We start from the raw sequence: 13480 nt of genomic DNA, 5'->3' as shown, positions 1-13480 counted from the left end.
TATAACACGTAATGTTGATTACGTGGTCAAAGCAATTGCTTCCGTGTTGCCAAGTCATCGAAAGGCGTGTAGATGCTCCTCTCTCTCTCTCCATCTCTTATCTCATCCTTACTGTCTTCCCAACAAAGTTTCACCAATGTCAAATTAAAATGATCTTTTCATGGTTGAAATTTCTTTTAAGATACGAAATTATCGTATGATAAATAATATGTTAACCATCGATATATCCCGATAGAAAATACGGAATTGGTATTTGGGTGTATAAATCGAAAAAAAAAACATGGAAAGTGTCATTAATTCTAATGAGATATAACTAGAAATTTTTATCTATGATAATCATTTGAAATATCCAAATATATTTTTATTTTCGGTTGGAAGATGTTATTATCGTGAATCAATAGATTCAACATTCGAGCTTGTCACACGTTTTAATTGTCAAGAACTTTTATAATAATTCTCGATGACTAATAGACGTAAGTAGTCATTCATTTATAAGAAATAATCGAGTAATATATTGCTCGTTGAATCATAAAAAATTACGGTTAATACTTGTGTAGTTTATATTAATGAGATAGAAAAACTACTCAACTTATTATTATGAGTTAAATAAATAGTTAAACTTTAACTAAAGGATAGACTCCTATCTCACTAAAAAATATTTAACCAATTAGTTAATTAAAGGATCTTGACTTTGATATTCTAAATATAACAACACTATTATTATACTTAAATTATTCAAAAAATATATATGTGTGAAATTTAATTTAATATTCCATCAAAATCTATCTTCCTTCTTTCATTTTAAGCAATAAAAAGTCTCTAAGATACCATGACAAATAAAAAAAATAAAAGTATTGGTATACCTATTCCCAATTCTCTATCAACAAAGCAAACTGTAGATGTAATTTGATGTTCCAACCTTAGGTTGTACAAATAGACTAAAACCAAAATAAAATGTGGAGCACATCAACCCCAATTGGTGGTAACTCAATTGGAACACTTGCAATGATTGGCTTGGATGCCATGGCCACTTCCTATGACTCCCAACATAATTTAGTGACTCCAAGTCAGACTTTGCTGTTCTACATCTAATTAGCAACGTTTGGAAGATGCAAATCACTAAATCTTTCTTTTGTTGTTGGAAATGCTGATTGAATTGATGAAGCTCACACTAAATTTGTTGGTATAGAAAGAAACCACAAAAGGTATGTATGTAGAAAATAAATAAATAAATATATATATTCAAAGGTGTTTTCAATCCTCTCTCTCTCTCTCTAAAAATATATATATTCAAAGGTGCTCTCAATCCTCTCTCTCTCTCTCTCTTTTGGCTTGATGTGTGATGTTGTTCCAAGTAGAACAACTAATCTTCCATCCAGTGGACTTTGGTGTGAAGGAATAAAAGTCCTGTCTCATCAAACCTTCCTTTGTGTGTTTCTTCCCTCCCCCCTCTCTCTTTCTTTCTCTCTCTCTTCTCTCTTACAAGAAACCAAAAAAAATAAAGGAAGAAGATGAGAAGCTTCTCAATATCTATCCTCTTTTCCATCAAAGGCAGAGAGGGAGTCAGGGTATCAATTCCCTGCCTTTTTCCTGTCATCTAAAACCCTCCTTCCTCTGCCCTCCAGAAAAGAACCCAACTTAAGATCTTGATTTCTCCTCAAAGGTCTCACCTTTCTCCTCCCCGCGCCACAAGATCCAATCTTTTCTTGTGTTAGGCTTACCGGTATTCCCGTCTTCCTGCGAAAGATAACCTTCGTTGCACCCCGAAGGCGCCGCCTTTCTTCCTTTGGCTGGGTCTTGGAGGCGTCGGAGGAGGACCATGAGCACGGCTGCCGCGGTCGAAGCCTCGTCGATGCCACGGAAGCGATTCTCCGGTCTGCGGGGCGTTCGGTGGCGTATTGATCTTGGGATACTGCCGAGCTCGCCGTCGGCCTCGATTGATGATCTCCGCCGCGTCACCGCGGATACCCGGAGGAGGTGACCTAACTAAAGATTTGCCTTTTTTCCTGTTTGCCCCGTTTCCCGCGGGGAAATTCTTGTGGATTTGATATGCTTCTGTTTCTTGTCACCCGTTGTTTCATTGAATCTTTGCTTTCGAACTTGGGTAATCAATTCGAGTTTTCTTGTGTAATTTTATGGGTTCATATCGCGTGCCTATGATCTATACCTTAATTGGGTCTCTGAATTCACAGATACGCGAGTCTGAGGCGTCGCCTTCTGATAGATCATCATCCCCCAAAAGATGGAGATGCATCTCCTGATCTTACCGTGGATAATCCCCTGTCACAAAATCCAGGTATGCTCATCTTTCTCTCTGTGCTCCGGGGGAACTCTTAACTATTACAACCCCTACTAGTCTTAGTTGACATAGTCGGCATAGGTTTTGTTGAGTCGCTTCTCGAGCATATAGTTAAATTTGACAACCTCCAGTGGCTGATAATGTAAAAGTTGTGTGTGATGATCCTTAATTTCTTTATGTGTTAGTTGCCACTGTGACTTATGTGATATTATCAGGAGAAATCCCGGCAAAAATAATCTCACAATGGCTTTTGGGAGATGTGTTCTCTTGTGTAAGTTTGCCAAGAACTTTGAGTAGACTATAAAAAAAATCTGTTCAAGTTATTTTGCTGCATGAAATACTGTCGATATGCTTGTGACATATTTTGTGTGAAATCAAGAAGTTTTATAATGTTAATTGAAGCACACTAATTGAAAATCTCATGTGATTAGTTCCCATGCCTTTCAGATTGAATCCTTTTAACTGTGCAGCATGTAATAGCAATTATGATGTTCTACTTCATACAGATAGCAACTGGGGCCGCTTTTTCAGAAATGCAGAGTTGAGGAAAATGGTTGACCAAGATTTGACGAGGTTGTATCCTGAACATCATGGCTACTTTCAAACACCTTTATGCCAGGCGATGCTAAGAAGAATATTGTCGTTATGGTGTCTCCAGCACCCAGAGTATGGGTATCGACAAGGCAAGCCCTGTAGCTTATTCTTATCATATATGAATTTGTCTTAATATTGTAATCTTTAAAGGCAATCTTTCATCTATTTCATTGTGTATTATCTGATAAATAGCCATGTAACTTTTGGGATTAGTATAAGGAAAATAAGTATGGCCTATCGCAGATGGAACCTATCATATCTTTTGTTCTTTTTATTTGTAACAAAAGAAATCTCTGCTACTCTTAGATTCTTACTGAATAGAAATCAGTATTCTTTTCTCGGAAATACAGTTAATAAATCAGTAAGTGTGTATTACATAGGTGTACCGTTACCACTTACTCTAGAGTTACCTAAAAAATACATCACAATAGACATGTAAAATTTACAGGAATTTGTGTACTCTGTGCTAATATCCGAGATGGGGATTTGCCTATCTTAGTTTATCTTTTATATGATAAATAGTGACGTCATTGACACCAACATTTTGTTGCAGGAATGCATGAATTATTGGCTCCTATTGTATATGTGCTTCATGTTGATTTGGATCACCTGCTTCAAGTGCAAAAACCCTATGAAGATTGCTTTAATGATGAATTTGATGGAATCACCTCGCCAGAAAATAACCTGTTCTCCAACTATAAAGTTAAAAGGGCCAGCGACTGGGACTCTGGAATTGAAACTGAGAATACTCACCACATAATGAGTGACGGCCGTAGTCTGGATGAAATAGATCCTGATACAAGGGATATACTTTTGTTGAGCGACTCTTATGGAGCAGAAGGCGAGTTGGGTGTTATCTTGTCTAAAAAATTTATGGAGCATGATGCTTATTGCATGCTTGATAACTTAATGGATGGAGCACAAGGTGTGGTTGCCATGGCAAGTTTTTTCTCTCCTGTAGTTGGATCCAGCACTAACTTACCTCCTGTGATTGAAGCCTCATCAGCATTGTATCATTTGCTGTCCATTGTGGATCCTTTTCTTCACGCCCACCTAGTTGAGCTTGAGGTGGAACCTCAATATTTTGCCCTCCGATGGTTGCGTGTTCTATTTGGACGGGAGTTTTGCCTTGAGGATGTTTTGGTGATTTGGGATGAAATGTTCTCTTCCTCAAATTGTAGATTAATAGGCGATGATGTGGAGTACAACTTTAAGGTCTTGTGTTCTCCCCGAGGTGCATTTATTGCGGCTTTGGCTGTCTCAATGCTTCTTTATCTAAGATCATCCCTTTTAGCTACTGAAACTGCAACCACTTGCCTTCAAAGGTTACTAAATTTTCCACAAAATCCTGATACAAAGAAACTCATAGAGAAGGCAAAATCATTTCAGGAACTTGCTCTTGTATCGAACATTGTACCCTCTTCATCTCAAAGAGATTCAAACAAGGGTCGGTTCAGAGTTAGTAGTGGGTACAGTCTTCCATCTGGTTCAGCTTTTCCTGTGCCTCCGCTGCATGTAGTGCCAGATAGTTATTGGGAAGAGAAATGGAGAGTGTTGCACAAGGATGAAGAACTTGGGGAACAAAGCAATAGTGACCAAGGTTCAGCCAAGAAGAAATTGGCTGAAAAACTAAGTTTATATAGGACAAAGTCAGAACCATTAAAGGCGAAAAGTGCTCTTAATCAGTCTTCCATTAGACAAATACTTTTTGATGATGTTTCTAGCGATATTGGAGCTGTTGAAAATCATGTTACATCTGCATGTTGTGAGGCTCCTATTAATTCAAACAACTTAAATGTTGGAGATTTTCCAGTTGTATTGGCTGATCAAAGGTCCTCCGATTGGATAGGTGATGAAACACTTTTGAGTGGGGATAACTCGGTGGTGGTGTCCAAATTTGTTTATCCTCATGACATAGGTAACGAACATGAAATTGACTCGGTGAAAAGCAGTGTAACTTCAAATTCATTTCTTTCGGACAATGACGAAGAAACATTTAACATGGAGGAGCCTTGTAGTCAAAATGTCAGCAATGAGTTGGCCCAAGATGCTGAAGCAACTTCATCTCATGTCGCTGATGCTGTCCCAGACCAAAGAGAAACTCCAATTCACTGGAAATCCTTCGCAGGTATATTTCAGTGGTTTTGGAAATTTGGTAGAGGCTCTAATGAAGCAAGTCGTGAGTCACAATCATCCTCTGACGCCCGACATACAAACAAGGATAGCTTTGACACTACAACTTGTGAAGGGACCGATAATTCATGTGGAGTCAACAAGAGGATCGAAGTGGGCGACAAGAAAATGATACACACTTTAAGAAATCTTGGACAGTCCATGCTTGAGAATATTCAGGTGAGATATTCTTGGATCATTTGGGTCATCGTCTTTTGTTTCATATCATTTCCTAAAAAGTTTCCAGGTTAGATAACAAAATAAGATTCTCTTTATCAATATCAATTGATCAGTCATGCAGCATTCAAAAATATTTCTTCCTCATGTTTATCAATTTCAGCTATCGTAACATCAACCGTAGTCTTCGAAGTAATAAATATATGATACTTTTGGTCTATGTGATTAATCATCTGCAAATCTGAACATGGGATATCTGAGTATCATATAAGTACCATTTTATGAAGTTCGATAACATTATCTTTCGAAGGCTAATTGAACTTTGTATAGTATAGTGCTATTGTAATCATGGTTGTTGGTCCTTGTAGGTTATCGAAACAGTCTTCCAGCAAGAGAAGGGCAAGTTTGACTCATTGGATAACTTGTCAAACAACATTCTTGGGGTTAAAGGTCAGAGTACAGCTATAACATTAAAGGAGCTCCGGAAGGTAAGTAACTTGCTGCAAGAGATGTAAGACGAGCTAAACATCGATTTATACAAATTGTAATTACATTCTTGTGTAGTTTTGTCGTAAACATAACTTGTAGGTTCTTTGTTTTCTTTCTTCAAATTTTTTCCCCATTCATTGCAATGTATATATCAGTCGAAGTAAGTGAGAATTCATAGTTCAATCATTATCCAGCTCAATTACCTCCTTTAACCAAGTAGGAGGATTGTGATCAATTGGCATTGGACTGCTGCTCTTTTATTTGGATTCGCCGCTGGCAATTTCTGGATGGTTTCAAACTCGTGAGCACATAATTTTAGCTAATTGATGACACAGGTTTTCGGATCGATTTGCGATATCTCTCTGCTGAAATCCAAATGTACACTGCACAAGCTCCATATAACAGTATCAACAAATCTAATAGAGAGATATGTCTTGCTGATTTGCTCGTGCAACCAACCAACCTTAGATAGTTGGGCTGTTTGTTTCTGTGGAAGTTACAGAACGAAAGATTGTTGAGCTGTTATTACCTTAGAATATATATATATATATATATATATACACACACACACTGCCAACAAAGGAAATAAAGGAAAATGAACAGTGTGATCTCGACCTATTAGCATGATAAATTGTAATCATTGATTCTGGAATATTCAAATCCAAGTTAATGATATAAATTCATCTAATTTTATAATTCCCCAACTTTTTTTTCTTGCAATTAAAATGTCAATTGCTGCGCTACGATGTGAGATCTATGATCGGGTGTTTGATGAAAGATCTTTGTCTCGATCTATGTCGTTGTCGTGTGTGAATCAAATAACAGTCAATAATGGCGACGGAAGGAATTATTCCAACACGGCACTGACGAACTCTTATGGGACGCAAAAGAGACAGACTTGGGTGCCTAATTATTTAATGGGAATATGCTCTGCAAGACATTTCTAATGTTGTGTTGTCATTCTTCACCAAGTCAAGAGAGACTACTTTCGTCTCTCGGAGAGGTTCTCCGGTCAAATCTGATGAACCTTCTCTACAAATGCACCTCCAGATTATGATTTGTGAAGATATTCTTAGATGATTTGCTACCAAAAAAAAAAAAAACACACAAAATCCAAGACTTCAAATCCAGTCATGATAATGCATGAACACTCGTTGATGATGCTAAATTACCCAATATTCCAGTTTTTGTCAGTCCCATATGTTTCTTAGATCAGAAGAACAAATCTCAGATATGCAGCAGTTTGTAGAGACAAGAAATGATAGTAGTCAATTTGAATAACGAGAACCAAAAAAAAAAAAAAAGTGTAGTCAATTCAGGCTGGCTTTCTATCGGTTGAAGAAAATTCAAGCTTGTATAGAAGTTTGGCAGTCTGTTTAAACTATCAACTCCATTTGTCTGTTTACATCCCTTCTTTTACAGGGCACAAGAAAGTCATCATTTAGATGCATCCATCCAGGCCTGCACATTAGCAATGTTGAGATATGAACAACATAAATTATCTCACCAAAGAAGTAGAAATCTTATGAACTATGAAAATTTCCACCGGTACCGCGCGATCTTGTTGGCTATACTATTACTCCCTAAAGTGATGCAGAACCACCAATATGACAAACAGCTGAGTTTTCAGGAACACTATTGATGCAGACGGATTAATAGTACTTTGTGAAATATGTCCAATCTACCCCCCTTTTCTTTGTTGGCTGCAGATCATTCCTCGTCATCAGATTGTGTTGGTGTCTTTTTGCGACTCTTCTTCACTGGATGCTTGCCTGAAGCCAATTTATCTGGTCAATAAACCATTAATTGTGGGGAAAAAAATTGTAGTTCCACATAGGCGCTAATGTCAATCTCACATAAATCATGTCAGACAAAAAAACCCTTGTAAAGTCCACTTGTAAAGTTATGATTCCACATGTCACCGGTACCGACACCAGAAAGCTATCAGTCCAGCAAAGAGAACTTACATATGTTCGGTACAAGACATGATATGAGAAAGTTTTAAGTGAAAGGACAACTGGACATATGTAATCAAAGAATTCTCTAATTATTATATCCAACAATGCTGGGATCATCGATAATTTGTGTCGTACACTAAATATATTCTAACATAGTTGAAAAAAAACAATAATCTAACTGTGGGGAAAACAAATTCACGAATTGCCGTGATGACTTTGCCCATATTGCTTATTTCCTATTTATGACATGGAGCAGAGATCCACATACAAGGACTCAACTTTAAGCCTCTATCCTCAGCAATGCTGCCAAAATTTTTACCACACATTCCAACAAATATGGCCAATTTGTGAAGCTCCATTAGAATTTTTAGTTCTAAACACTACTTCCCTAGTTGGAAAATCTTTCATTTTGTATTTCTGCATTCACATCTCTGTATCATATATGATATCTTAATACGGTAAATTAGTTGCCCTAATCTGACTGGGTCATGTTCTTGTACAAAACCATCTTTTAATACCATCCACACAATTTTGAAGTACTCCAAAGGTAGATGTACAAGACTTTTTTTTTCTGTATCAAAGCACTGTTCTTTAGCTATCAATTGTGTAATAACTCTAAATTAAGTTGACTCTTCTTTTAAGTACTTCCATAAAGGCTGCACATAAGGGAAATCAAAAGACACAGAATGTGGGAGCAGATAATAACATATGCAGTGGCTAATGTTCCACTTGTGCAGTACAATGGCAACTGGGAAAGCATAAGTTAAAAAGAAAGTCACAATGAAAAATGAATGCGACCACCTAACAAGCCACAGAGTACCATGGAACCTAATATGCTTTGCACATAACATCATCAAAATTAACGGTGCTAACAAAGTCCTTGACACGAGATATCATGATGAAACTGATTTTATTAAAAGCAATTCCAGAACATCATGACAATATTGTTAATGAATAACATATAAACTTGGTTAAAAAGTTCAATCAGATAAATAAGCCATCCACTGTTGACAAACAGTCCCTGCTAATATATTCAAACAATTTTGTAACCCTCAAAATCACTATAGAATGTTTTGAAGTGCTCCAAACAAATAGTATCCTTTGGAAAATAATTAAGTAGCAAAACATGTTGAAAAATTTGAAAATTTCAGGTTGACACAGAAGAAGCAATGTTGTTTCTATATATTTAAAACAAGCTTGTAATCTGACGTGTAAGAGGTGAAAAGAAATATCAGCAAATTGTGACACAAGCCAATGAACAACCAATACATTTATCAAACGAACAAAACAGGAGCATTTAAGCTAGTTTAGCCACGATAAGCTATTTGGAATTAAATACCAATGTCAGTTAAAACCAGCATGGATGAGGTGAGGATGCAATTTTACACACATCGACAAACATCATCGATTCAAGGCTCCTCTAGATGGTCATATATGCTATGCGAGAATGGATGAGCAGAATTTTCAACTGGAGAGCAACTTGCAAGAATTGACTCTAAAGGAGCATGAATTGATATAAAAAAAAAAACCTTCTGAATAAGGGAATCTCTAGTTAACATATACTTTTTCAACATCCAATTCTGGGATAACTTAAGGATATCCGGGAACTTGTTTGGTCAAAATCCAGAGTGTACTTACTGTGACGAGGTCCAGTTGATGACTAGGATCTAGATATTAAAAAAAAAAGAATGTCTTTTGGATTAGGGCCATTGATCTACCTCCCATTTGAAACTCTTCTGAAAGAAAAATACAGAATGGCTAAGGAGCCTAACTTATCATAAGTCACAAGATTCTCATACATTAAGAAAGCAACAGATCTATTTGTCTGATTCTGATCAACAGCATCCTCAATGAAGGAGGTAAAACTCACCTAGTCAATACTAATATCAAGCACATGGAAACTTGTAATCGCCGAAGAAAAAGAAACCCTTAAAGATGATATACTGGTGTGCAAAAGAAATCGCAGTAACAACAGATATCATCTTTATTCGTCAATAATTTCACAAACAAGCAGATCGATCCTTATTAATTTACCTTCCACGAAGTATGATGACGAGGGCCACCCGCGGATGGTGGTGAAGGACATGGTCTCCTCCTCCGTCAGCGGATTCGTGAACTTAGCGACCAGCTCCAGGAGGCCAAGAGCCCGCCGGCGGGGCGGGACCCAGTAGGAGGACCCCGGGATGAAAGGGAGCCATTCGGGGGCGGATTTGCGAACCAGAATCGCGTGGATCGCGTCGTCGAGATGGCGGACGACGTCGACCTCGGCCACCTCGACCTCCGTGCCGAGGTCGATCTCGACGATCTCCGCTTTGGCCGGTCGGTCGGAACGGCCGCGGAAGCTGAGAAGGCGGGGGAGGAAAGAGAGGGCGGGCGACCGGGAGCAGGAGAGGAAGAGGTGGTGGGGGGAGGAGCAAGGATCTCGGAACAGGGCTCGCGACAGTATCCCGGCCATCAAATGTTTCCCCGACGAGAGAGACGGCGATGGGATGATTTTAATACCTGCAACAAGTCACGTGTTCGCACGTGATACCTCAAGGACAGGGATAAGGATAGATTATTGCATGGTTTCATTAGTACCCGATTCTTATATTTAAAAATTTTATATTAAAATTATTATTATTATAAAAATAAAATTTTTAACTTTATTTATCTTAATATTATTGAATTTATCGGCAGAAGATATTATAACACGTGTAGAAATAATACGAAAATGATATACAAAAATTAATTTTAACGTTCAAATTATATTTTCACGATGACATTATTGGGTCAGTAAAAATAATCCAGTGGTTGACAAGAATATTACGGGGATGTCCTTAAAGACGTACTATGTAGAGTCATGAAAATGGAGTTGAGTATTGAATCTCGTGTTTTGATGATGAAACTATTTGATATATGTTTATGATTTAATCTGCGTTTTGAGTGACGCATGATGCTTCGATCAGGATGAGACAATTAAAGTAGGAAAATCATGTTGTGCCGGAGGAACATATTAGAAGATTAGACGTCGGGTCGGTGGATCGGTCGACGTATCGATAGAAGGTTTCGGGCCGTGGACTCGGGCATCGGGCCAAGAAGAGCGGGTATTGTGCCAAGGATATCGGAGTTGCGGAGTCAACTGACCGATTGGGTAATAAGCTGCAGGAGAGGACGATGCGCCGAAGAATCGGACGAAGCGTCGAGGGACCAATGACATGCCGGACAACTTGGTTAATTGCTTAGGATTAATTGTCTCGATCGAAGTTTTGTTTTAAGTGTGCAGGATTAACTACGATGGAAGAAAGACATGCAGTAGAAGTTGCGCCGGAGTCAAGACTATGATCACATTGGGAGTTCGAGAGCTCGACGGAAGTCCGGACGATCGTCGGAGGTTCTGCGGGAACAAATCCGAGAAGTCCAGAAGCTTGCCAAAAGAAGCTCGTCGGAACTCGCCAAGTGGATCGTCGCAAGTCCAGGAGTTTGTCGAAAGTCCGTCGGAGCATCGCCGAAGGTTCGTCGAATGTTCGCCGGAAGCTCGCCGGAAGAAGCGATTGACGCACCGGAGCAAGCTGTAGTAAATGTCTTAAGAATTGTCGTAGTTAGCATATAGATTAAGTTAGGAATGAGAGGTGATCCCATTAACTTAATCTGGGGGCAATTGGGCCCTTGACATACCCAAATTGGGCCGAATGGATCAACCCATTCGGACCAGAATTCCTATTAGGCGGTGGCACCGCTAGGGTAGGAGGTGGGACCGCCCAGGAGAGGGTCTCCCAGGAGAGCTGGGCGGTGCAACCGCCCCAGGCAGGCGGTGGCACCGCCTGTGCTCAGTCTCCGAGCGAGACTAGGCGGTGCAACCGCCTTTGACAGAGGTGGAACCGCCTGAGCTCGATCTCCAAGCTCTGGCAGGAGGTGCAACCGCCCCTGACAGGAGGTGGCACTGCCTAGAGGCTCAGTCTTCGAGCTCTGCCAGGCGGTGCAACCACCAGACCCCGGAATTCCGGGAGATGACGGTTTTGAGCTCGAAATTCAAATTGGGTTAGGGCCTATAAATACCCCACCCTTTCAGTAATGAAAGGGTAACCCAAAGCATCGAAAGCTTGATCTTACTCTGTGATTTTAGAGCTCAAAAGTGTTGTAAAGTCTAGAAGTTCTCCTCCCTCTTTTCTTCCAAGTTTTGATCTTTCAAGAGAGGAGAGAAAAATTTGTAAGGGTTGTCTCCTAAGCCCGTCAAAAGGAGTGAAACTGTAAAAGGGTGGTTGGCCTTCGCCTATTGAAGGAAGGCCTCTAGTGGACGTCGGTGACCTCGTCGATGGAGGAAGCCAGAAGTGGATGTAGGTCAAGATTGACCAAACCACTCTAAAATTGTGATGCTCTCTGGTTTGCATTTACTTTTAGCATATTATCTTTACTGCAAACCTCCTCAATAGCTTACTGCCTTCTGTGCATTTACGATCGTGTTTCAAAGTTCAGTATTTTCCAAATCAGTGTTTAGACGTAAATTAGTTTTATCGTACGAACATCATATTTCAGTTTGCGCTTACATTCTGATTTCCATCATAACTCTGCCTTTATAGATTCGCTTTAACTGCATCTCGCTTGATCACAAGTTAAAGTGATTTACAAATCAGGTTTTCTATCGAAATCGCTTTTATCGTACGAACGCAGTTTTAATCGTCGAAAGTTTTTCGCTGCACTAATTCACCCCCCCCCCCTCTTAGTGCTCCTGATCCTAACATTGAGGACCTTCTATGACTTCTTACATAAGAGGAGAATGAGGAGAGAGAGCGACATTGAAAACTGAGGCAAAGGAAAATGAGGAAGATGATGTCGCAAATGTCAATGCTTTGCATCTGCATCGACGTTGACATAGATGTAGAGCAGCGAAAAGATCACTCAACATTTGCGTTAGCGCCGACATAGATGCAGATTCTTTGTTATCAAAGAATCCCTAAATTTTATATTTACATATAGGTCCTCCGATTTATAAATAGATCCTTACACAAATTTCATAAATGAAGGATATTATACTTAGCGTCGACACATATGTAGATAACAAAGCATTGATGCAGATGCAGAGCATCGCTCAACATCTGCATCGATACTGACATCTGTATTGGCACCGACGCTCAACATCTGCATCGATACTGACATCTGTATTGGCACCGACGCAGATGCAGAGTGACATTGCTCTGCATTTGCATCAATGTTGACATCGATACAGGGAAGGACGATACTCATCCTTCTAACCCCTTTCATTGATTCCTCATCCTTCTTTCCTCCTTTCTCGATTTCTCATCTTTTTTCCCCCTTTCGTTACTTGGCATTGCTCATCCTTCTTTCTCCCCTGCGCATGCTGAGAGACGAAAAGGGGAACTCTCAAATCCACATTTAGGATTTTACCTAGCCCGTTTCTAAGGACATCCCTGTATTGTTATCATCGACCATAACTACCCACGACCTCTAGCGACGTTGTCATCCACCACCGAAAATGTAACTAAGATATTAAAATTATTTTTTTAATCTATTATTTTTTATGTTATTTTTGCACGTGCTAACATATGCTATATCTTCCATCGGTAAAATTGACAATGTTATGATACATAAAGTTAAATATTTTAATAAAATTATAAGGATTCTAATATAAATTTTTTAAATCTAAGGACTGAAATATTAAATAGATCTAAGTAGATGAGTAATATATAATTAGCCCCCAATGAGATTCTTTTACTATGTAAACATAAAAAAAAAAGATACATTTGATGAGCATCTCATTAATAATTAATCCTTTATCATCTTTTGTTTCTAA

General features: G+C 39.0%; 2 protein-coding genes across 4 annotated transcripts; one reads left to right on the top strand and one right to left on the bottom strand.

Moving 5' to 3' along the window:
• Positions 1-1351: 1351 nt before the first annotated feature.
• LOC135606964 (uncharacterized) lies at positions 1352-5966 on the top strand. Its single transcript, XM_065098358.1, has 5 exons — positions 1352-1977; positions 2193-2296; positions 2806-2982; positions 3447-5245; positions 5611-5966. Exons 1-5 carry the CDS (start codon positions 1820-1822, stop codon positions 5755-5757), a joined length of 2385 nt encoding a protein of 794 aa, XP_064954430.1. The 5' UTR covers positions 1352-1819; the 3' UTR covers positions 5758-5966.
• Positions 5967-7066: 1100 nt separating this feature from the next.
• Positions 7067-10179, bottom strand: LOC103976851 (uncharacterized). 3 transcript variants are annotated; one of them, XR_001976990.2, is made up of 3 exons: positions 9724-10179; positions 7284-7518; positions 7067-7192 (listed from the first exon to the last, which is right to left on the bottom strand). XR_001976990.2 is itself a non-coding variant. In XM_018822850.2 (2 exons), exons 1-2 carry the CDS (start codon positions 10142-10144, stop codon positions 7442-7444), a joined length of 498 nt encoding a protein of 165 aa, XP_018678395.2. In that variant the 5' UTR covers positions 10145-10179; the 3' UTR covers positions 7067-7441. The 3 variants fall into 3 exon arrangements, 2 of the variants coding, with proteins under 2 accessions (XP_018678395.2, XP_064954428.1); XM_018822850.2 differs by having other exon boundaries at positions 7067-7518; XM_065098356.1 differs by having other exon boundaries at positions 7067-7503; positions 9724-10178.
• Positions 10180-13480: the final 3301 nt, after the last annotated feature.

The sequence above is a fragment of the Musa acuminata genome, chromosome BXJ2-3 (genome assembly GCF_036884655.1).
Source record: "Musa acuminata AAA Group cultivar baxijiao chromosome BXJ2-3, Cavendish_Baxijiao_AAA, whole genome shotgun sequence".
Taxonomy (NCBI): Eukaryota; Viridiplantae; Streptophyta; class Magnoliopsida; order Zingiberales; family Musaceae; genus Musa; species Musa acuminata.
Note: the sequence above shows the minus strand (reverse complement) of the source record. Positions and strands in the feature narration are given on the sequence as shown.